Source organism: Nelumbo lutea, chromosome 1 (assembly GCF_056320005.1).
Source record: "Nelumbo lutea isolate HS-2025 chromosome 1, American lotus-T2T, whole genome shotgun sequence".
Taxonomy (NCBI): Eukaryota; Viridiplantae; Streptophyta; class Magnoliopsida; order Proteales; family Nelumbonaceae; genus Nelumbo; species Nelumbo lutea.
Genome location: NC_142684.1, coordinates 63,874,258 through 63,899,156, shown reverse-complemented (window position 1 = coordinate 63,899,156; position 24,899 = coordinate 63,874,258). Strand labels below are relative to the sequence as shown.

The 24,899-nt window shown below is 37.1% G+C and overlaps 1 protein-coding gene and 1 long non-coding RNA gene across 7 annotated transcripts in view; one reads left to right on the top strand and one right to left on the bottom strand.

The window, feature by feature from the left end:
• Positions 1 to 6,975: 6,975 nt before the first annotated feature.
• On the top strand, positions 6,976 to 10,616 carry LOC148874926 (uncharacterized). Its single transcript, XR_016104836.1, has 2 exons — positions 6,976 to 8,266; positions 10,471 to 10,616. It is a non-coding gene; the product is annotated as an uncharacterized LOC148874926 (long non-coding RNA).
• Positions 10,302 to 24,899, bottom strand: part of LOC148874925 (myb family transcription factor PHL7-like) — a 29,001-nt gene continuing 14,403 nt past the window's right edge. For 2 of the 6 annotated variants that reach the window (XM_088963884.1, XM_088963880.1), the window contains exons 2-8: positions 17,556 to 17,742; positions 17,068 to 17,307; positions 14,405 to 14,481; positions 14,262 to 14,304; positions 13,694 to 13,751; positions 12,639 to 12,708; positions 10,302 to 10,964 (exon numbers count right to left, since the gene is read on the bottom strand). In XM_088963884.1, the coding sequence (XP_088820010.1) occupies positions 10,425 to 10,964; positions 12,639 to 12,708; positions 13,694 to 13,751; positions 14,262 to 14,304; positions 14,405 to 14,481; positions 17,068 to 17,296 (1,017 nt within the window). In that variant the 5' untranslated portion in view covers positions 17,297 to 17,307; positions 17,556 to 17,742 and the 3' untranslated portion in view covers positions 10,302 to 10,424. The remainder of the gene's footprint in view (positions 10,965 to 12,638; positions 12,709 to 13,693; positions 13,752 to 14,261; positions 14,305 to 14,404; positions 14,482 to 17,067; positions 17,308 to 17,555; positions 17,743 to 24,899) is intronic. The other 4 variants (XM_088963882.1, XM_088963881.1, XM_088963883.1 and 1 more) reach the window with 2 other exon arrangements.

Below are 24,899 nucleotides of genomic sequence, written 5' to 3'. Positions count from 1 at the left end.
ATCTAATTCATATTCAACTTATGGATTTAACCCGAATGCTAAGAGTTATGTATTTTGGGTTTTTTCTCTTGTAGCCTTTAGCTTGTGAGAGAAGTTGAATGACTTTGGGTGTATTTGGGATTTTAGGCTTTTATTGTGAATGAGGTGATGAATGCACAACTTTGTATTTTTCTCCATTGTTGATTTTGTAGTGAATTTTTGCTCCTCCTTTGCCCTTAAATTTGATTAACCAATACATTTGATTTTTTAAAACTGAATCGATCAATTTAATTAATTTAATTTTACATTTTTTTATGAACACTTCTAGCTACAATGCTAGACTGATAGGATGGATCACATGTATTAAAGTGAAATTCTAGCATCAACTATAAAAAGACTAGCAGGGACTCATGCAATGCACGGGAAAATCTGAATTGGTTACCGAGAAACACTGGGATGAGAAGGGATTTGATGAGAAAGGAAAATTTTATATCCTCAATTTGGGTACCTGTGTTTGTTTGTTGAGACATTATCCCATAGAATTTACTTTCCAGTGTTTGGTTGATAAGAAAATTTTGTGGGATGTTTGATTTTAGTGAACTTAGTATCCAACTCCACAACACAACCCTACCCTATTTATGGGATGACATGGAAAAATATTATTTGATTCTTGCCACATGGTATGCTGACATGGTTATATTAAAAACATGTGCATTGAGAAGATTTGATGCTAATTGAGTTTTATGTTATGGGGTTAGAATAATACATTAAAGCAACAAAAAACACACATAAACCAAACATATTAAAGCAACAAAACACATTAAATAAACAATATTCAATAAATAACATGAGAAGCTTAACACAGGCCGATTGAGGTTCAACAATGTCTTTCCTCTATCTTAAATTGGGGAAATTGACACACCAACTTGGGATGGGAAGTGTTAATGGGTGGAAAATGATCGAAACTATAGTCAATCCAAGGAAATAGTGGGAGATACATCAGATCTTGAATGAATACATGCATTCACGTCATATCTAGAACACTAGTGTTAAATAGCAACGGATTTGGATCGAGCACATGAATTTTCTAGATCTGTAACTAGGGTTAAACTAGGCACTAACACACCAGATTAGGATAAGGGATGACTTCTTTCTACTTGTCGACGGTGAAAAAAATCATCCGACTGACCATGATTGAAGGTGCAAGATTTCGAGAGGCCAATGGAGAAGAAATCAACGAAAGTGAATGAAAATGGTACAAAAATAAATGGAAAATGTGAGAGAAAGTTGGATCTATACTTACCGTCGCAAGAAATCGTCGAAAGTGTCGCTGGAGAGCTTGTTGTTGGAGGATGCATAGTAGAAGATGAGTGCCAAAGTGTTGGTGGTCTAACAGTCTCGATAGATTTTCTTAGTATACTCGATCTATTTTTCTCTTCTCAACGAGGTCTCACCATTTTGGTATGACCCCGTGTTCTCACTTTTGGCAACCCACGTTCCTTTATTTTCTTGGGTTTCTATCAAAACAAATATGAGAAAGATGGGATATTCCATCAATATTCTTCCCACCCCTTTCCTTTCTCACAAACCAAACGTACCAAAAAGGAAGAAGAATAAAGGAAAGAAAGAAAGAAAGGAAGGAAAGGAGGGAAGGAGGAGGAGGAGGAGGGAAGAATAATGAAGAGGAGGAGGAGGATTCGACCTTCACCGATGATGATAGCAATGGCAACTATAGTGACAATAGAAACATAGATCTTATATCTATCTCGGATTTGAGATTTGATTTCTCTCTAGCCTCCAACCTTTGCAATCTTCTTCTTCTTCTTCTTCTTCTTCTTCTCTCCTGTACCTGGATCTCATATTTGAGATCGTTCTTGTCTCAGGTCAGAGATGCTCTTCTCTTTTTTTGCTTACCCGTGAACCACTATCTGAGTCGAATGGGTTGGGGATTCAACCGCCTGGGTCAGTGGTTCTTTGACCAAGTCAACGGGTTTTGGCCCAGGAACAGGTTAAGGGTGAAACGAAACCAATTACTTGGATAATTTTTTGGGTTGAACGGTATGAACTTCTGGGTCAACGACGGTTCAAAAACACTAGTCTACACATACTTCACATCCAATAGACTTTCAGGTGGGGGCGTGTTAGAGAATAAAAACCTATTCAAGAACCTCACCTAGGAGCTTATGCTTTTAGGTTAAATGAATGAATGGTTCCTTGATACTCCATGTTCATATAGTATGGTTATTGAATATTACTATATATATGTATGTTTTTTTCTTTATGCCATTTTTGTTGAAAACAAACACTTGAATGTTTTATTAGGTCCCTGCTACTTATGGGGTTCACATGATAGGTTGTCCAACCCATTTTTTATGATTTTTTTCTTCAGCCAATGGTAACAAAACAACAAAGGTAGAGCATTGGGAGAAATCGAGTACTCCATCAAGGTTTGACTGTTTTGGGTTCCTAGCATCCCTCCAGGAGTGCTAGATAAAAGATGGCCCAGTTTGAGTTTTGAACAACAGGGGTTATGATGTGGAAGTTTGCAATATTCCGGTTTCAATTGTCACCATCTCAACTACTCTTTCAAAAACCAACATTGACATTAAAAAGGCTCAGTTTGGAAAGAATACAAATATAAATATGTAGAGTGCAAATACAAGTTTAATAATACAAAACATAAGATTTTGCACTATATATATTTGTATTTGCACTAATTCCAAATTGTTGGGGCCTCACAACAATCACCCACAATACAAAATCACAAGGTATTTGAAATAACAACCACGGGAAATCTAATAGAAGCAAAAGACAAAATCCAAGCAAAGGCAAATAAAACAAGTGCCACAAAGAACACAATGATTTACGTGGGTCGGCCTTACCGCCTATGTCCACGGGAGAAACAAAATCTATTCTTCACTATGAAAGAAAACTGAGAACAATACAAGTACCTTGCGGCTTGCAGCCCAAACCAACCCTTAACCCTTGTATACCCGTTTTCCCTTTTCTTTCAACTCGAAGAACAAAACAAGAGAAAAACCACTCTCACACAAAGAGCACTCTGTATTTTTCTTTTGCACCTTTTCTCCAAAAAACCTTAACCCTACATACAAAAGAAAACTTTTATAAGTAAAACCTCTTTAACTTAAAGAGGGACCACACCAACTGTTAGATTAAAATTAATCCGGTGGTTGTAAAATAAGACACAATTCCAATAATCTCCACCTTGGCTTATTTTTCAACCACCTTAAAGATAGTATTTGTGCCTTCAGCTGTATGCAAATACCGCAAATCACCATTGGTTGTAAAACATCACTAGCTACACATAATCTGAATCATTTGGTCCTGACTCCACCTGATTCAAACAACACGGCCAATGTACTTGTGTAACTATACCCAAGCTAACAATCCTAGTTAACTTCAGAGAGGGACCTCGATCATTCCTCTCTTCCAACATGAATCTTCCTCTCACCATTATCTATACATTGAAAACTTGCAACACTTGGCTCCACTCTATCTGCAAAAGAGACCTTCTATGTGGCCACACTACCTTGCGCATTTCGTTTTCAACATTACGTCGAGGTCTTGGGAATCACTATTCTCCCAACCAGATGATACAAACCCTTGCATTTTTCTCCCTTCATTAGGACTATACTGCTACGTGTGATTTTGATGGCTCCACTTGCAGCAAAAACCTTGCATCCCTTGGAGTCTAACTGGCTAAGTGATATTAGATTCCTGTACATTTTTGGGACATATTCCACACCACCCAAAGTGCGAACCACTCCATCAAACATTTTGATTTTCATTGTTCCAACACCCATGATGTTACATGTAGATCCATCACCCAAGGAGACAACACCTGTCTTCCTCTCTTAGAATGTATCAAAATATTCCTTCCTGGAGCAAATATGCATAGAACATCCAGAATCTAAAATCCACTTATTTGGAGAAAAATTTAATATACCTTTAGAGACTGTGAGAACGTCTCCATCATCATCAAATGTAATTGCTACGCTTCCAGATTCATCCCCTCATTTTTTTTTGTGCAAGGCAATCTCTCTTCATGTGGCCAAATTCCTTGCATTTATAACATTGTATCTTGCCCTTTTCCTTGGTCTTGGATCTAGACCAGCTGCTCTCAAATCCCCTATCAGACAACCTTCCTTTTTGATCCGTTTTCATCGTGACCAACGTAGAGTCTTGTCCGCTCTCATAATTGGGCTTCCTCCTAACTCATTGGATAGAAGAGATGCAACAACTTCTTCCAGTTTCATTGTATCTTTCCTGTACAGCAATGTTGTCACCAAGTTTTCATACGAATCAGGAAGTGAGGTAAAAATCAAAAGGGCATTGTCTTCTTCCTCCACCTTGACATTAACTTTCCCTAGTTGATCCAAGATATCGTTGAACACATTTAGGTGTTCCAGGAGATTCACACCGTCTTCTATTTTCAGCCTGTACAATTGCTGCTTTAGATATAACTTTGTATTTAAGCTTTTTCCCAAATAAAGCTTCTCTAGCTTATCCCACAATTTTGGTGCAGAACCTTCCTCCATAACATTAAACATAATGTTATCATCCAGAAGCAATCGAATCGTATTAACACACCTTAACTCGATGTCCTTCCAATCAGCATCCTTCATGTCTTTTGGCTTCTCATCCTTTCCCTTCAAAGCTCTAGCCAAGTCTTATTGAAGCAGGATGCCCTTTACCCTTCTTTGCCATATGATAAAATTATATTTGCCATCAAACCTCTCAATCTGGAACTGAGAACCTGTACCTTTTGCTGCCATTATATTTTAAGCAATTTTATAAATACATTGTAAACACTAACTTGGGAGCTCTGATACTAATTTGTTGGATCCTCACAACAACCACCCATAGTACAAAATCACAAGGTATTTGAAATAACAACCATGAGAAATCTAATAGCAGCAAAAGGCGAAATCCAAGTAAAGACAAATAAAAACAAGTGCCACAGAGAACACAAAGATTTACGTGGTTCGGCCTTACCACCTATGTCTACAAGAAAAACAAAATCTTTTCTTTACTATGAAAGAAAACTGAGAATAATATAAGTACCTTGAGGCTTGCAGCCCAAACCAACCCTTAACCCTTGTATACCCATTTTCCCTTTTCTATCAACTTGAAGAACAAAACAAGAGAAAAACCACTCTCACACCAAGAGCACTCTATATTTTTTCTCTCACACCTTTTCTCCAAAAAACCTTAACCCTACATATAAAAGAAAGTTTTTATATATAAAACCTCTTTAACTTAAAGAGGAACCACACCAACCGTTAGATTAAAATTAATCCAATGGGTTGTAAAATAGGATACAATCCCAATACAAACTGAGCTTGGAAGGATATTTGTATTTGTACTTTTTCCAAACTGAGCTTAAACTGAAAGATTATCCCAATCTACTCAAAACCCACCCATGAATTTTAATAAATAACACCTTATTCGCCACTATGTTTATGATTCCAATTTATTGGTCAGTTGTTTTTTGTCATATCTTTTCCATATGATAGTTGAACCCTTGAAGGGAAAATCCATACATAGTCTAACAACTTGAATAATTCAACTAGGATATTTGTAATGATCAAAATCGGTTAGACTCATTTGGGAGTGCAAGTACAAATACATATATTGCAAAACCCTATATAGGATATTTTTAATTTTAAATCTTGTATTTGCACTTTTTTGGGTTCAGTTTGAGAACAATACAAAATACAAATATATATAGTTTAAATACAAGATTTAAGAATATAAAATGATACAAAATATAAGATTTTACACTATACATATCAGCATTTTCACTTTTCAACCCGCTGTTGAGCCAACTAGTTGAACCACTTGAACCATCACTTGGTCAAGATTCTGGGTCTGGTTTTAGTAAAACCCGGTGGATGATAAAAAACCATTAGACCCAGACAGTTGGACCATTGACCCATTCGACCTGGCGACTAGGTCATGGGTTGCACACTCAATGTGTATGCAAAATTCAGGAAGTCATAACTTTGCATTCTGATGTTCAATTGAGATGATTTTTTTTTTGGGAAATTTTCGAGGTCTATGCGTTCCAAGGGCCATATGCGCCTTGCTCGTTATTTTCATCAAAAACCTTTTTTTGACCTTAAATTACAAATTTTAATATTTTTATAAATAAAAAAATTAAAACAGAATTAAAAACATAAATTAAATATAAAGCAATACACATATATTACATTAGATCATAATTATACATTATTTGTTAATAAAATACATGCTTGTGCATATGTCTTGGTGTGGTATATATATGTACTAGTGTTTTAAAAACGATTCGGTATCCAGGTCTTTTTTAAAACACTAGTACATACTTCCAAACGGAGGTTTAACAAAAAAAACCAAAATCAAAAACAAAATGCCCAACCAACAAGGTGAGGGTGTGACTATATATAGTCAACGATGGCTTAAAAACATTCCTATGGACTAATTTAGAAGAAAGCAACCCACAAAAGAGATATTTGAGGCTGCCAACCTACCATCGATTGATTTGCGTGTTGGAATTGGGGGGTTTCAGTTGACCTTGAAGGCATTTAGCCACCCAAGTTAGTTATTATTCATGCGAGATTGAAGGAAAGGAGAATCACTGTTTATTTCACGTCAGAATTTATAGTTCCACCGTACAGGTGGATGAATCCAAACCGTGAATTGATATCAAATTTACGGGCATGATGTGATTTATAAGGAAAGAGCTACTCATAGATTATAGAGATTGTAATTTCAGAATTCTGGAGAGGACTATAATGTACTTCTCCCAAAAAATCGTGGGGCTCAAATAACCAGTGAAACCATAACCATTGAACTTAGAACTTTCCAGAGTTTTCGGTCCAATATTGAAGAGATATGACAAGATGGTAGGTAGGTAGGATTCCACGGAAAGACACTCTATATATATTTTATATAACAACGTTTGGACATGTCATTTTATGTGTACCATGTCGCCTAATGGGCAAATAAGACCAAGAGTTGCATAAATTAATTGTTTATTTATCATTCAAGATAAATATTGCTCGTATTGTTTGGAATTGTGGCGTCTGTCTTGAATTTGTTCTCTGCACATTTTATTCAGAATTTCCACTGCTCAATCAAAGGGGGCAACAAACAGAAGTTTTTTTGGAATAAGGCATTTGGAATCGGGATTCTAAAATCTGGGCCATGTTTGGATTAAATGTTTCTTGAGAGGTGTTTTTTGAGAAAACAGTACTGCATTGACATGCCGTTTTCTCTCTCTCTCTCTCTCTCTCTCTCTCTCTCTTGTTTGGGACCATTGCTGGTTGCTGCTACATAGGTGTTTCTTAATACCACATGAGCATATAATTGCTAGCAACGGTAAAAAACGAGAAAATAAAAAAGTCATTTTCTAAAATCACACTTTTTTCTGATTTTCAAGACATGGTCTGAGAAAAAGTTTTTCAGAAAAACATATAACCAAACATTAGGCGCGGTACGAAGAAATGGATTTCACATGTGGTGCCACTTTTCAATAAAAAAAGAGCGTTGGTTCCAAACACTTACCCAATCTGCCCAGCTGGTTTTTCACCATGGTCCGACCTTCTTCTCTACTGGTCCAGCTAAAAAACCAATATCCTTTCAAAAGTGGGCCATGCCCGGAATATATATTTTAAGGGTATATCCTACTAGATTGTTTTCCTCTAGTGATTGGCATCTGATTTGTGACAACCAAGGTTTTGGTGTTTTCTCTACCTCCAATGACCTATTTTTAGAGTATGGTTAAAAGAGGGGGAAAAAATTCTTAGTTTGGTTTATTTTCTCTAAGGTTAATGTGTTTGGTTTGACAGAAAGTAAGAAAATAAAAGAAAGTTGTTAAACCAAATGCTAAAAGTGCAATCTGTGGGTCAGTTGGTGGCTCACCGAATTAACAAAACGGTGGCCCACTGACTGAGCCCAATTAAAATCGGTGGCTCGCCGAGTGAGTCCACATTTTCATATTACTTAGCGGTGAAGACAATTTTACCGTTTAAGTATTAAGTCTTCAAAATATCTATTATACCCATCTATACAAGTATAAATAAGGGTCCCCTCCTTTGTTTTATTCATTCCATTTTCATTTCATTGTATACATTGTATACAATGTGTTGAGAGGAGTGTGGTGTTGGGTACAGGTGAGGTTCTGGTGAGATCATTTTTATTGTATTCTCTTGTTTATAGTGAAAAAGCAAAACTTCGAGCTGCTGTCTGTGAATGTAGACAATTTGGCTGAATCACGTTAAACCTGGTATTCTCTCTTCTTTTTTTTTTTTTTTCCAATTTCTTGCTATCTGCATTTGTTTCTTTCTGTGTACATACAAATTATATTATCCACTGTGCCATTCCAACAATAGAAAAAGTAATTTGGTTTTACTTTTTGTTTCTTATTTTCTGTCAAACCAATAAGACTAGAGACCATGGTGTTTGCATTCCAGCTGATGACATTCCAGCGAATGTCAAACCAATAAGACAAAGCAAAAATTATGTTCGTACCCTGAGAGCATGGCATCCAACTAAAAGATCCACAAGCATGCGAAAAGACAAAAAAGCCAAAAAATCAAGAAATTTCAAATGAAAGTTTTTGATCTTTCTGCATTGGAAATAGATTTTCCAACTGTTTTTACCAGCTTGGTACCATGACAGAAACAAAACAGTCTTGATCTTTAAAGACAAGACCCCAAAAATTCAGTGCGTCTCATTTATTGAGCTATTGAAAGATCTACCTAAAATGACTTTCCAAACAATCCCTTTGTTGAGTGTTTCAAATACACTAAAGGCCTTGTTCGTTTGCAACATTGCAGCTTACTTACCCAGGTACCTGGTAAGTGCACTAAACCCATGTTCTTTTGATTTTTAGGATTCCCAAGTAAATAATAAAATGACATTTCTACCCATAAAAACTAATTATTAAAATGGGTAAAATGGTCTTATCATGTTTTGTAAAAATTTCTCCCAACTGGGAAAGTTACTTACCCACCTAGGAGATAAGTAAGTTTTATAAAAAAAAGTAAAAGTAACTTTACTATTGGGCCCATTGCTTAATGCCAAAAATTCATAGGAAAGTTGGTCAATGGGAAAAAATTACCCATTGACCAACTTTCCCATGCATATTTAGTGCAAACTAATGGGGCCTAAGTACTACATAGGAATAGGAGTATAGGATAATAGGACAAGTGAGTCATAAATGCTTTCCTGGTTCTAAGAAATGCCCATCATTATAGGGTTCGGATGTAGTAGGCACGTTAGGTAAGCACAATGAGTGAGCACGTAATAGTTGTCTGACACATGTCCTGATTAATGTGACTTTCATCCAAACTCTTTGCTCTGTTAGATAGAAATTATCCATTATTTTATTATCTTTGTCAATAATTAAAAATAAAAAACAATAAAAAAAAGAACGTAAATGAGTCCCAATTCCCAACACGTTTAGGTTTTCCTTTTTCATTGTTTTTATTTTTAATTATTTTAACAAAGATAATAAAATAATGAATAATTTTTATCTAATAGAGCAAAAAGTTTGAATGAAAGGCACACTAACTAGAACATGTGTCACACAACTATTATGTACTCACTCATTGTGCTTACCTAATGTGTCTACTACATCCGGACCCATCTTTACATTTCTTCCAATGCCTCCTGCTGCAATACTACGAAATGTATTGCAAATTGTGCTGTTTCCATTTCAAGTTGAATCTGCTCCAGCAAACATGAGATTTTTGAACATTAAAGTTGAATCATCTATGTGATGCTATGTGACAATGATTCGACCTAAAATGGTAAAGCTAGGAAACACCTTAATCATGTTTTTATTTATGCAAAAATGGATACCTTGAAAAATAGCTGAGATAGTCACACGGTGGCCCTCCAAATGAAGGCATATAATCAAACCCACATAAGTACAGGCTCTCCATTGTAAAGTCACGTCAATGGACCTCAGGTGCACCCTGCTGTTCCCGCCCCCTTAATCCCCATCCTCTGTATCCACTATCCAAAGGAACATTGGGACATCTCCTGTACTTGTATGTAACATTCATGGGGAGACGTTCCGGGTATGAAGTTAGATGCCGTGCTATTAACCTGTTAAAATGCTTTATGTTGGTAGCAGATCTCGTCACCCTCCGTGGTAATTGAGACTCACCCCTAAAGAGTAGAGCCTAAACATGAAAATGGAAGCTAACGCCTAACGGTTCCTATATTGATTTTCAAAGAATTGGCTTACCAAATGCAATTTCCCAGAGTTATATGCTGTGAATTGGCTAATCTGGTAAGATGAAAAAGTGGTATTGGTGAATCATGAATAACCACAGTTTTTTACCTGATATATAAAATGTAATTAAACATTTGAAAAGACAATGAAAAATATAGCATTGAAGTGCAAACTGCATGCAAGGATGCATATACTAATATCACAGATCTCTTAATGAAACATTCTCAAACTGATCTCCATTGCAGTGTGATCTCCCCAACGAGGGATCAAGCTGTTCTCTGATTGGGAAACCTGAGCATGGCTGCTGGAAACTAGAACTCAAGCTCGATTCCAGTATCTGGTGTGTGAAGATCATCTCAGGTTTAGCAGATACTGCATCCATCCCCACCCGCTTTTGCTTCAGTGGCCTCTCACCTTTTGGGCTTTCAGAAGGGGAAGTGACATGGCAGACGGAATCTGGTGTCAGTGGCTCGTGATATGAAGAGATGGACTCGTTGCAGGAGAGACTCTTGGCTGGTGCACATTCTTGGGCGGTCTTGTTTTGGAGGGGGCACTCAGAAGTTGGAGCTGGAGTTGATGGGTCGGTCTTGTCAGATTCAGGAAAGTTGCTACCTGAGATAGGGGGAGGGATCATCAAATTGGATTCCCCAAGAAAACCACTCAGCCTTTGTTGCTCTTCGATTATTTTCTTCAGATACTTTCCTTGGGCTTCTATCCTCAATTGTAGCTGCCTCTGTACCTGTTCTTCAAATGAAAAATATTGCGAGGTCAGAGCTACTCCTCTTACAAAAGGAAATTTTCCGACACCAGTGAACCAAAGGAAAAGATAACATGCACTTTAGAACTTTCCTTTCCCAAGGAAACACAAAGAAGGCTAATTTACCTGATACATTGGTGGATAAACATATAAACAGACAGGAAAGTCATGGCAGTACAAAGATTTATCATTTATATTCTTCAAAATTGTTGGATGAATTCTACATCTTCCTCTTACAGCAACATATTTCTGCTTGAAATATTGGATAATTTACCTAGTCATGCTGACCATAGCAGAAACTATATTTGGGATCAACACCATGTGACATGAGAAGGGGCACCCTAAACCTCAGGGAAAAGTAGGGCTGCAAACAGATTGGTTCAAATCCAGATAGGGGCGTATCTGACTCCATTCTGATAAGAATCTGGGGGATCTGAATTCAATTCAATGTCCAACAGATATATGGAACACGGTTTTGAATTTGATATCCAGATGTCAATTTGAATCTTGATTTGGTTTTCTTGTTTTGCTAGTTCAAGAGCAATTTGATCTTCTTTAAATAAAACATATTCAAGAATCTCCAAAAGTGAAAAACATATAATGAAGTTGTAGTGATTCAATCAAGAAAGAGATAGTATAGAAAAGAGAGAAAATTTAATAATATGGGCATGTGCCCTTTCATGCATATCTCCATAAAACTAGCATAAATCTACAAAGTCAAATATAAAACAGAAAGAATATATGTTGTTAATAGAAAAAATAAAATTGTATAAACCCCAAATCCCACTTAATATTAGAGAAATTTAACTTTAAATTCCAAAAAAAGTCATTTGTATGTCTGTATCAGATCAAGAATATCCGAATTTGGTACAGTAATTATATAGATCATATTTTTTCAAACCTGAACCATTTGGAGACCTGAGGAAAAGAAAACAAGACTGATGATATACCTATTAAAGACAACAATTTCACAAAATGTTTTTTCCCTCCTTTGGCATGCATATGTGAAATGTAAATTTTTATCCATGTTTTAAGTCAATGGCGATGCTTTTGACTAAGATAACCTTTGAATGTCCATAGGTGGTATTTGACATCTCCAGTTCAACCTAAACAAGTCTTCTGCCTACAGTGGCACTCTTTAATTAATTTAGAACATGTTAGACTTCTATGAATCCAAAGTTTACACCATCTTAGAGGGCATTATGTCCTGCTCTTTGACTTCATGAATCAGAGATAAATCATAACAATTTACATATCTCAGATTCAATTGCTTGATGAAATTGTAAAATCTCAGGCTGATTGCTTAGCCAAGCAAGGGGCAACTAGGGAACAGTTGTAATATATTTTAGTTTTGATGGGTTGGAGAGGTTACAGCTCGTGTCTCTCCAAGTATCTTTGTAATTGTTATCTGTTTCTATCCTCTTCCCTAATAAAATCTCTCATTTATCAAAAAAAAAAAAATTGTACAATCTCAGGCTGACAAGGTAGGAGTGCAGGTCCAAGTCTGAGAGCAGTCACTTAGTGAAAAAAGAAAAGAAAGCCAAAGGTTAGGTCCACATCCAATTGACCCAAAAGGCCCCAGATAGTTCAGACCAACATTGGGTAATGACCCTTCTTAGATAGGTATTGCCAAGAATCGTAAGGAAAAAGACTTGCCTCCAATTGTTCATGCAGCCGTTTTTGGACTTCCATCTGCAACTTTAGTGCTTCTGTTATTTGCATACCACTACGAAAAGGTAAATAAAACAAATTAACAATAAAAAATGGTAAATAAAATTCTTGACCTGAGATCATAGATCTCTCAAGTAAACCAGAAAAACTGCATAGAATACAGATAATAACTCCACAAGATGGCTGCAATTATGATTATTATTCCACAACTGATTTCCATATTCTTTAAGGATTAATGTAATGGATTAGGTTGTTAGGGTTATCCATCTAACTGTGGACAAGTCCTAAATGAGTGGTCAGTTTGGTGGGCAGTCAACCCAGTCTCCAAATGCATCAAGTAAAAATTGAACTGCAGCCCAGTAGGGAAGAAAGCATGAGCTAGTCAGTTTTTCACATTATAAACCAGGTTTGGTTGTTGCCCTCAACACAGAGAACAGGTGCTTATTGTAGGGCTGTCAATGGGTCAGGCCTGACCCGATGGGCCCAAACCGATCGGGCTGGTTCTGGTTCCAGGATCTGTACCGATGGGTCGGTTCCAGTTCCTAATCTATTGTCCTGATTATTATCAGTAGGATTGGTTCTACCCAGTCCCGACTGACTCAGACCCAACCCAAGCCATATATATATATATATACTAAATTATAATATTTTTGGCAGGTTTATTATAAGTGGTCCCATCAGGTCAGACCTGATTGTCCTGAGAACATTTGGTTCTGGGTCTAAAATTACCCTATAGGGTCTGGTTTGGTTCTTGGACCTTGACATTTCTTGTTGGGTCGGTTGCAGTTCTACCCTGTACTGACCCAGATACAACCCGTTGACAGTCCTAGTTCATTGAGACTAATTGGGTGAGGAGTGTAATCCCAAACCCCATATAAGAAGAGAATGGAATTGAAGTAAGAACTTAGAATAGGCATCCCTGTATATTTGTACAGCTAAAGATTTGGTTTGACTTCCTACTATTCAGCTTCCACAAAAATGTAAGCACTTTTAGAAATTTGAACCACGAAAGGAAAAAGAAATACAAATCTTTTACTTACGAAGAACTACTAATGGTAGAAAGTAATTCACTTGGCTCTTTTTTCTCAGACTTCTTAACTGCATTCAAAGGCAAGTATCACAAAACTATCTTCAGAGGAGAATCTATTTTAGCATACTTTTTTGATAGCAGAAACAACTGAAATTTATTAATAAATAAAAAATGAAAAGATACATTGAAAAAAGTGTTAAAGCAACATCTTGATACAACTAACTATAGATATTCAAAAGGTACGACATTTGGCATTTCAAAGGCAAGTATCATAAAATTATCTTCAGAGGAGAATCTATTTTAGCATTTTTTATAGCAGAAAAAGATGAAATTTATTAATAAATAAAAAACAAAAAGATACATTGAAAAGTACAACATTTGGCATTTCAATAGATTCCAAAAATCAATCACCAAACTCTGATCTAGGTGTCTGGGAAAATAAATTTATTAATAAATCAAAAATGAAAAGATACATTGAAAAAAAGTGTTAAGGCAACGCCTTGATACAACTACCTATAGATACTCAAAGGTACAACATTTGGCATACTTTTTACAGAACACTGGGATGCTATACATACCATCAGATGTAGACTCTGGGAGATATTTTGCTAGCCGGTATTTCTGAATATACAAGGATAACATCATTAGTCTTAAAAAAACCAATGAATATGAAGAGGAAAGAACCTATCAAATGAAGGTACTTACTACTAGATTAAATTACCTGTAAGTGGCTTTTGACATGGTATATAGTCAAACCTTGTACACCCATGATTCTGAGAACACCTTTAGGAGTAGCCCCTGTAGAAGAAGAAAAAGAAACCTCTTATGACATGGCATGATTATACACAAGCACCATCAATAACATAAGTTGCCTGCTCAGTTGAGATTTTCAGAATTCCTCATTTTTAGTTGAGTTTTCTGAAGAGTTTGATCAAGTCTCATGCCTTCAAATTTTACTACATGTTGAACTGGGCATTGTACTTCTCTCCTGATATCCAGCTTTTTGGGTAGCCAGGGGTTTCACTGAATGAAAATTTCACTGTTATTTATAAAAAATATCAGGGGATATGAATACAGGAAGAAATATCCCCAATGCAACATCAAGTCATTTATTGCATGAATCCAGAAATTGATAGACAACAATGTTTTAAAAGGCTTACACCCTGAGGCATGCCTCCAAACAAGGCATTGGGGAAAACCTTGAGGTGCATGGTGGAGGTGTACACCTCAGGATAGTGGAACACCTCACATCACACCTCTGCACTTTAAAACATTGGTAAAGAATGATGCTAGGGTCCGACTTATGAAGCATAAGCTAATCACAGAAGACTGTTTATTCATTTTTCTCTCCCTTTTTATCTTGTATGCAAGGTTCAAAGTATCGGAAACGCAAAGTGTATCGGAAAGACAATTTTAAGAGACATATCGGGATATGCTTTGGATACGCATAGATACGGACGAAAAATTAAGATACGTATATATATGTTAGGAAATTCAAATATGTCCTAAAAAATATATTACAAACAATAATTATAAGTTTGAAATGATGTAAATAAGTTATTTAAATGTAAAAGTCCATATTTACAATCATTTAATTGTAAATAATTACAATTAATAACTATTGAAAAATGATGGATTAAATAAAATGTGAAAAACAAAAAAAAAACTAAAATATAAATCTGTATACATCAATTTTCAAATAATCAATATAAATGTTGTGTGTACATCAATTAATGTTAATATTTATTAGTATATAAATTTTAATAATTAATTCTAGCATTTATTAATAAGTATCCATTAAGAAAAGAGAAAATTTACTTAAAAATAATAATGCATATGACCATAACAAACAAATGGGCATGGCCTAGTGGTGACTTACGGTTGTTAAATAGTAACTAAGGTTCGAATCTTGCCATTGTTTAAAGTCTGTAGTTTTTATACTAGCAAAATGGAATTAATGAGACAGGATAAGTAATTAGCAGAATTAATGAGAGAGTATTATTAATTAGTGGAATTAACAAGAGTATCAATAACAAAACGAAATTAATGAGACAAGATCATTAATTAGCGGAATTAATGAGAGAGTATCATTAATTAGTGGAATTAATAAGAGAATTCGAATTAGGTGCTAAAATTCAAATTTAAATTTAAAGTAGGAGTAATTGACTAATTAATTCTATAGCAGTAATTAAAGAGATTAATGAATGAAGGGCACCAAAAAAAAATCAAGTGTATTAGGCTGTATCGGACTGTTTCGGACCCTTATTGGCCAATACAGAGCCGAAACAGCCCGATACGGGCCTGTATCGGTGTGATACATACAAAAAGAAATGGAATGGATGATTTCTACACGTTCCACGTATCGGGCTCTTGTCAGAAGACTCAGAACGATACATATTGGCCTATATGGCCTGATACATTGCGAGATTTTGAACCTTGCTTGTATGGCATTAGCCTGTAATCTAAAACAAGAGTCTGGATCTGCCACAATTTAGTTACTATAAAATACTGGTACACTGTACATGAACAAGGAATTTCCACCTGTCTTAAACTCGTGCAGCACCTTGGGTGCATGCAAGCACAAGCACATATCACTAAAGCCTACTTCTTTGGATGAGAACATTGAAGGGAGGAGAGCACTTCATCCTCTTCATTTACACACCATGGCCAACCCTGAAGAGAGAGGAAATTCTCTCTGCCACAGGTATCTGAATCCCCTTCTCTCATTCCATGGACCAGTCCTCCGGTATGAAAACAAACTGCATGATACCAGAAAGTGGTTTATCCCTTAAGGATCAGCTCCATATGTGAAACACCCCAAAGATGGGTTGATCACATCTTCCCATAATCAGAGACTGTTGGGTGGTTAAAGCTTGAATTCTCTGCCCAGTACTACGAGTTCTAAAAAAGTATCTGTTCATGGAGTTGACGGGATTGAAGAATCCAAGTGCAAAATTTTTTCTTGCAGGAATAAGACTTTTCCTATTGGCAATCAATTGGTTATACGTAGTGGTGTCAACTTCCCCCTGGCATGATATTGCATAAAAGCAGGATACAAGGAGAGGAGAGAATCATTCACTGTGTTCTCACCCTCACCCTCACCCTCTCTCTCTCTCTTTCTGCTTCTTCCCCATCTCCTACGCACAACCACCACTCTCTCTCTCTGCTTCTATCATGTGTGTCTTGGTCTCCATGAGCTCCTATAGGTGTCTCATTGTGGTTGGTGTGCAAGCAGTTTAAATTCCAGCAGATTTAGACTCCTAAAACAAGCAACCTTTCATGAAATATTTCTTGAAAGCTACCAGAAAATAAGAAAATAACAGAGGAAGCTATACAGCGAAAAATGGATCTTTGAAACTTAAGAATGGAAATAAAAGAACATACTGTCTGGGCCCCCAAGCTGGGTCACAGCATCCACAAAGCGTTCATGAAGCTCATTTGTCCAACGTAGTCGTTGCCTGGATGCTATGCTAGAGCTGTTAGTGTTGTTGTTGAGACTGCTCCCTCCACTGCAGTGAGCCATTGCACTGACACTATTATCCATGTTCTGTGCATGAACTAATAAGTTGCTGCTTGCTAGATTTGAACTAGGGACTGCCTTTGGTTGAAACATTTATCATTTATCTATCAACAAGAAACAGAAATAAATGGTGAAATTGCACCACATGCATGTTAAGGGAATGACAAAGATATTAAAATTGTCAGGTAAAATATCAGCAAGAAAAGGAGTAACAGAATATCATGAACTGAGAAGGAATAAATGTCATGACATCTCTAGCTCCAGTACCCACCTTACATACAGTTGGAAAAGGAATGACCAAGACATTAAAAAAGTAAAGTAAAACTTCAGTCGAAAAGGAGTGGCAGGATACCATGAACTGATAGATAGTAAAGGCTATGCCTTCAAACCCTCATGAAGACCAAACCTCCTCTTTCATCCATTCAATAAATGGTCAGGTAATCTCCAACAATGTTGGCTCTAAATAGAAAAACTATACATCTTGTACTTGAGCATTTAAGTATTCAACCATGCTCCACCGCACCAGTCTATCTCAGTTCCTGAGACAGATGTAGTCAACCACTAGAAAAGATTGACAGGTGCATAATATGTAGACAAAATACCATGTACAAAACCAAGCTTCAAAGTGAAAGCGTGAAGAGGAGCAATTCTCAATATCCAGGTTATATGCATGTGAAGTTACTATTTGAATCAAACCAAGTCATCAGACATACCAAACCTCTAGAAAATAGTAAAAAGTAAATTCAAGCTAGGATATTTAACAATATTTGAACCCAAACATAGTGAATGGAAACTTAGTCAACCAAGACATCCATATGAAGAGCCCAGATCTGCTGGATATTAATTTGCTAGTTTTATTGCCAGAATCTGAAGAACAATTCATTGCATGTCCTAGAACTATGTGAATGTAGGCCACGTGTGCTACCTGCATTCACACACATTCACTTTTCATGATTCATCCACATCTTCATGATTCGCTCATTCAATTTAAAAAACATAGAACATCTTTTGCACATAGTCTGCATTCACATGGTAAGAGAATAGTTGGCACATTTCTTTTGGGATCTAGCCATGGATCCAACTAATAGGTAAATATAAGCAATATTTTAGAAGGCGTGGGAGGTGTATGCTTGGAGGTGCATCTATAGGTGAGGCGCCCCCAAAATGCCCTGAGGCACATGCCAAAGGCACTGATATCTTCGAGGCATATGCGTCAGGTGCTTGAGGTCTTATAATTTACAGTATGATTCATGATTTGAATTGTGAATCCCAAGGGTTTAGATTTAAATCTTATGTTTGAATCCCTTTATGCAAAAGTTTTACAATTTTTGCTTAAATCCTACAATTTGATTCGTAAGTCTTACAATTCATATGATTCCTGTAGTTCACCAAGAATCAAATAAATTCATCTAAGAATTAATTCTCTACTTTGTCATTAATGGAGACTTGTTTTTTGAGAAATGGTGGATTTTATTTATAAATGGATAAAAAAGACTGTTGAGGGAGAGATTTCCTTCCCAACCAAGGAAAATAGCAATGAAAACTTCAGTATAAGACAAAAGTCTGACAAAACAAAGCCACTTTCCCACAAAATACAATTCCAATGATTAGAGAAATGGCTGAACTAGAAATCACTAAATAGATTACTGATCAATGCCCATTTGATCAGGCTTCTTTCCACTTGACCCTGCAGCTTATTGATAGGAAAGGACTGGTCTTCAAACAAACACCCATTTCTTTCCTTCTAGATACACCAACAGACGAAAAAGTAATTATGTTCCACAAGACTCTGCCCCTTTTACTAAAAGCATTCAGCTGCCAGGAGGATATTACAGTTTCTATGTTAGGGGGGGAGTTCCAGTTCACACCAAAAAGCTTCAAGGCATGGAACCACAGGCTGTAAGAATAACTGCAATTGATAAGGAGATGTTGGATGTCATCCTCAGCATGTCCACACAAGCAGCATCAATTAACAATGCACATTCCTTTCTTTTTCAGTGTACTGATAGTCTGTATTCTACCTTTAATAGCTACCCAAAGGAAAAACAAGACCTTCGAAGGCACCTTGACACTACAAAACCAAGTTCATGGAGGAAGATCAGCTTCCAGACAAGTAACAAGAAAAGGCATTGATTTAACAGTGAAAACATTAGATTTCTCAAAGGGCCACCAAATTCCATCTTCAATCATAGGCTGCAGCTTAACCTGTTCTAGGGACTGGAACATAGCTTAAAATGCATCCATATCCCAATCATCATCTACATTCCTTCTTAGCCGAGGAGTCTAAATTATCTGATTGGCATTGGTTTCAAAGCACTCACAAACTCTAGCATCCTTATCTTGGGCTAAAGCATAAATAGATGGGAAAGCAGTGTAAAGGGGGCTATTACTACACCACCAGTCCTTCCAAGAGAGGATTTTGCCACCTGATCCTGGTTTTGAAAGAAGCAAATTTAAAGGAATCTTTGTTGTGAATTATTTCCTTTCATAAGTCTATTCCATATGGCTCATTCACTGAACCTGATTCCCACCCAAAACCAGCTTCTTCGCACTCACTTTTGATCAAGGTACTTGTTTGAGCATCACTTTTAGAAGCAAGCCTCCATGACCACTTAGACAGTAGAGCCATATTGACTTGTTTTAAAGCCCTAACTAGAAAATGGTTTATTTATGTTATGTAAGACCAAACATTGAGTTTGTTTTCCATCATATGTAGGTTAAAGAGCCATTATATGTGGATTATTTGAATTTCAAGTCAAGCTTGATTATATCATCTTAGGCTTCTATTGCAAAAGTGGTAAATTCTATTGTTTTAGGTACATATATGGTAGATATAGATTAAAAATAGGGTAAAATCACTTTTTATATTTGTCCTTTTAGTATATCAATCTTTATTTTTTGACAAGTTTGTCAAAAATAGAAATTATCTTATGATTTATGATACAGTTTACGATTTGATTCAATTCAACTTTCATTACAATTTATGATAAAATTATGATTTTGAGAACATTGATCGAGGTGTACACCTCGTACACGTCTCTTCTTCTTCTTCCTCTTCCTCCTTTGGAGGCTTATGCCTCCTTGTGCTTGGGAAGCTTACACCTCTTACATTCCAAACTATGTCTCATACCTCCGGGTAGTGGAACACCTCGTGTCATACCTCTGCATTTTAAAACATTGAATAGCAGATTTGGACTCATATGGAGTTCCATATGGAAGTTGATCATATGGAAATAATAGAAACCATCAGTTTTGGACTCCAGTATGATATAAACATATCCAACAAAATAAAAGCCATCCACAACCCACCCCCAAACCATAAAAAAGGGAAGCAGGAATATTTTCCATATTGAAGGTCCAGGCTCCTATACAAGCCAAACCAGAGATCTTTGGTTGAACTGATCAGCTATTTTCTATTTTGTTTTCTTTATTTTTTCGAGACTTGGGCCATATTTGGAGGATATGGTTGGTGCAGCAGTAAGTGCAACTCAGTGATTCTAAGATCATTGAATATTGGAGTGTAACTGCTGACAACCTGCACACTGAAGATCTGAGGATACCATCCAGAGAGGGGCAAAATTAAATTCCATGACAGCATTCCTATGGTGTGCCTTGGCATGTACAAATTGATAATGCCAATATATGTTTTTGTTTTACTTTAAGCTACTGCTGTTAGCAGAACTTTTAGGTTGAAAAATAACCCAGAAATCGAAAGAGAAGAGAGAAGAAGAATAGGAGAGGAATGGGGGCAGAATGTTCATACTGCCGCCCTAAGCAGTATTATTTATATGTGTTTAACAAAACATTAGGTAAAAGGACAAAAATGCCCTGCTACCTATAACAGTACAAGAAAGCAAGCATAAAACAAAAATAAGCAACAAAAAACTGAACTTATGGGACCACAAGTAAATATATCAGGTCTGGTCCACTGTATCACTACAGTCCCCCTCAAGTTGGGAATAGATGTTGATCATTCCCAACTTGCACAAATCTGATTCCAATTTGACTTTGGTGACTACTTTGGTGAAGAGATCAGCAAGCTACATATCAGAGGCAACATAGGACAAGCAAACATCTTGAGAAGCAACTTTCCCTCGGATGAAGTGACGGTCAACCTCAATATGTAGTTCTGCCATGCTGGATGGAGTTGTGAGCAATATTTATAGCAGTTTGATTATCAAAATACAATCTCAATGGATTCTCATACTCAATCCCTAGTTCCTCAAGAAGAGATCTCAGTCATAACACTTCAGCCTCATCATGAGCCATGAACCTATATTCTACCTCAGCACTTGAACGAGCAACAACATTTTGCTTCTTGCTACGTCATGACACTAAGTTACCTTCAATGAAAGCACAGTACCTTGAAGTCGATCTTCTATCATCAACACATCTAGCCCAATCAGCATCAGTATACACCTCGATTTTCATATGATCATTGTTTTTAAAGAGTATACACGACCTAGACATCTCTTCAAGTAAGCAAGGATTCTTTCCACAGCCAATAGATAAGTGGTTCTACGAGAATGCATGTATTGGCTGACAACACTAACAACATAAGTTATGTCAGGATGAGTAAGACATAGATAAAGGAGCTTTCCGACTAATCGTTGGTACATGCTTTGTCTTCAAGAGGCTTACCTCCTTTGACACTTATCTTATGATTCAATTCAATAGGTGTGTCTGCTGGTTTAACTCCTAGTTTCCCAGTGTCCTCAAGGAGATCAAGGACATATTTCCTCTGTGAAATGAAGATACCACGTCTAGAGTGGGCCACTTCAATTCCCAAGAAATATTGCAGATCACCAAGGTCTTTCACTTCAAATTCCTTATTAAGCAATTGCTTGAGAGAATCAATCTCATCACCATCACAACCGGTCACAACAATGTCGTCAACATACAATGCAAGAAGGGTGAGAGAAGCACCATTTCTCTTAATGAAGAGAGTGTGATTGGAGTGGGCCTGTACATAACCAAAACTTTCAAGAGCCAATTTAAATCTATCAAACCAGGCTCTTGGAGATTGTTTTAAACCTAAAGAAAACAAACCTTGAGAGTTCGGCAATGAGGGTTTAGAGAATGAGAGTTTCGAACATTACTCTCTCTCTAACACCCTAACACTATTTTATTAAGATAAATTTTGAATAATTACAAGGAGGCCCTTAGTTGGGCAAGAATTTACAAAGACCATAACATAGAAAGAATGGGTCCAGAGTAAGGCCCATTACAGAAAAGAACATAAACAGTAAGAAAGAATAAACAGCCTATGGGCCATTCGGCCCATCTTCTCTACACTCCCCTCAAGCTGAGCATAGATGTCAATCATGCCAAGCTTGCTAGTATCATGCTGAAGTTTTGCCTTGGGAATGCCTTTGGTGAGAAAATCTGCCAACTATCCTTCAGATGTGATGAAAGGAAGACACATTTCACCCGAAGAGACCCTTTCTCTAATGAAGTGTCGATCAACTTCAATATGCTTAGTTCTATCATGTTGCACTGGGTTGTGAGCAACGTTGATGGCAGCCTGATTATCACAGTACAACATCATTGGCTTGTCATGTTCAACCCCAAGTTCCTCCATCAATGATTTTAGCCATAATAGTTTAGAGACTCCATGTACCGTGGCCCTGTATTCCACTTCAGCTGAAGACCGAGCAACAACCGATTGTTTCTTGCTTCTCCTAGAAACAACATTACCAGCCACCAAGATGCAATACCCAGAAGTAGATCTTCTGTCATCAATGTTTCCGGCCCAGTCAGCATCGGTGTAGGCTTCAAGTTTCATATGACCATGCTTAGCAAACGAAATTCCCTTTCCTGGGGAGCCCTTCAAATAACACAGGATTCATTCTGCTGCTGCCATGTGAGTGTCTCGGGGAGCATGCATGAATTGGCTAATACAACTAACTGCATATGCAATATCTGGCCGAGTCATGCATAGGTACAGAAGTTTCCCAAGAAGTCTCTGGAAGATTCCTTTGTCTTCTAACAATGTCCCATATGAGGCAGAGAGTTTATGACTCATATTAATAGGAGTAACAATTGGTCTAGCACCCATCTTCCCAGTTCTAGAGAGCAAGTCAAGAACATACTTCATTTGGGAGATAAAAATCCCATCCTTGGATCGAGTAACTTCTATGCCAAGGAAGTATCTCAGTTTCTCCAAATCTTTAATCTCAAACTCTATATGGAGGAAAGATTTGAGATCATGAATTCTTGAAACATCATTACCAGTCACTACAATATCAACTACATACACAATGAGGTATACTGCCAGATGTCCACTCTTCTTCACAAAAAGAGTATGATCAGACTGTGTCTGCACATAACCAAAGTGAACACGTGTTGTTCTAAATCTCTCAAACCATGCTCTGGGGGACTGTTTTAGTCCATAAAGTGATTTCTTTAGTCTGCATACCTTTCCTTTCATATCAGTTCCATACATCCCCTGGAGGAAGAGACATATAAACCTCCTCATGTAATTCACCATTCAGAAATGCATTCTTCACATCCAATTGATAAAGGGGCCAGTCAAAGTGAGTAGCTAAAGATAGAAGAACCCGCACATATGTCATCTTGGCAACAGGTGCAAAGGTCTCCAGATAATCAATCCCATATGTCTGTGTATAGCCTTTTGCAACCAATCTGGCCTTATACCTTTCAATGGTGCCATCAGCTCGATATTTAATAGTAAAGACCCACTTGCAACCGACTGGATCCTTCCCTTCAGGCAAGTCAACCACTTCCCATGTGTCATTCTTGTGTAGGGCATCAATTTCAGATGTCATAGCATCCCTTCATTCTGGAATATTAAGAGCTTCTGACGCAGACCTGGGAATAGGGTTAGAAGCAACAGAAGAGAGATAGGCAAAGTATGAAGGTGAAAGCAACATGTAAGAAAGGTGTTTGGAAATGCAATGTGCAGTGCACTTTCGTTTTCCTTTCCTAACAACAATGGGAATATCAAGGTCAGGGAAGGATGACCCCAAGGGCACTAAAACAGTACCTGCTGTCTCATCTGTGACTGGAAGTGTATGAGGCTCATGTGTTGTGGGAGAAACAACCTGCCCATTTCTGAATCTTTGCCTTTGATACACTTTGGGATTGAGGATAAGATGAGGAGGTAAAGGAGGAATAACGCTAGGACAGGGAGAATGGAACGACTTATCCGCCCTTGATTCATTTGAAGGAGAAGCAGACTCATCAAAAGACTCAACTGGAACAGGAAAAGGAAGAGCAAACACCTGTGACAAATCCTCCCCCTGTGGACAATGTCCTTCCAGAGATGAACCATAAAAGAGAGAAAGCTCATCAAAGGTGACATCCATTGAGACATACCGAGTGCCAGTCTTTGGATCAAAACAATAGTAACCCTTCTGTGTGGGGGAATAACCAAGGAAGATACACTTGTGGGATTTTGGTTCAAATTTATGCCTTTGGACACTTGGAACATGAACATAACAGGTGCAGCCAAAGACACGAAGAGGAATAGGAAAAAAGTCATTGTCCGGATGAAGGAGATTGAAGGGAGACTTAAACCCTAAAACCCTGGATGGCATACGATTTATAATGTAGGTAGCAGTGAGAACGACATCACCCCAAAACCTTGTGGGAACATGTGAGGCAAATAAGATACTTCTTGCAACTTCAATAATATGGCTATTTTTCCTCTCAGCAACTCCATTATGTTCTGGGG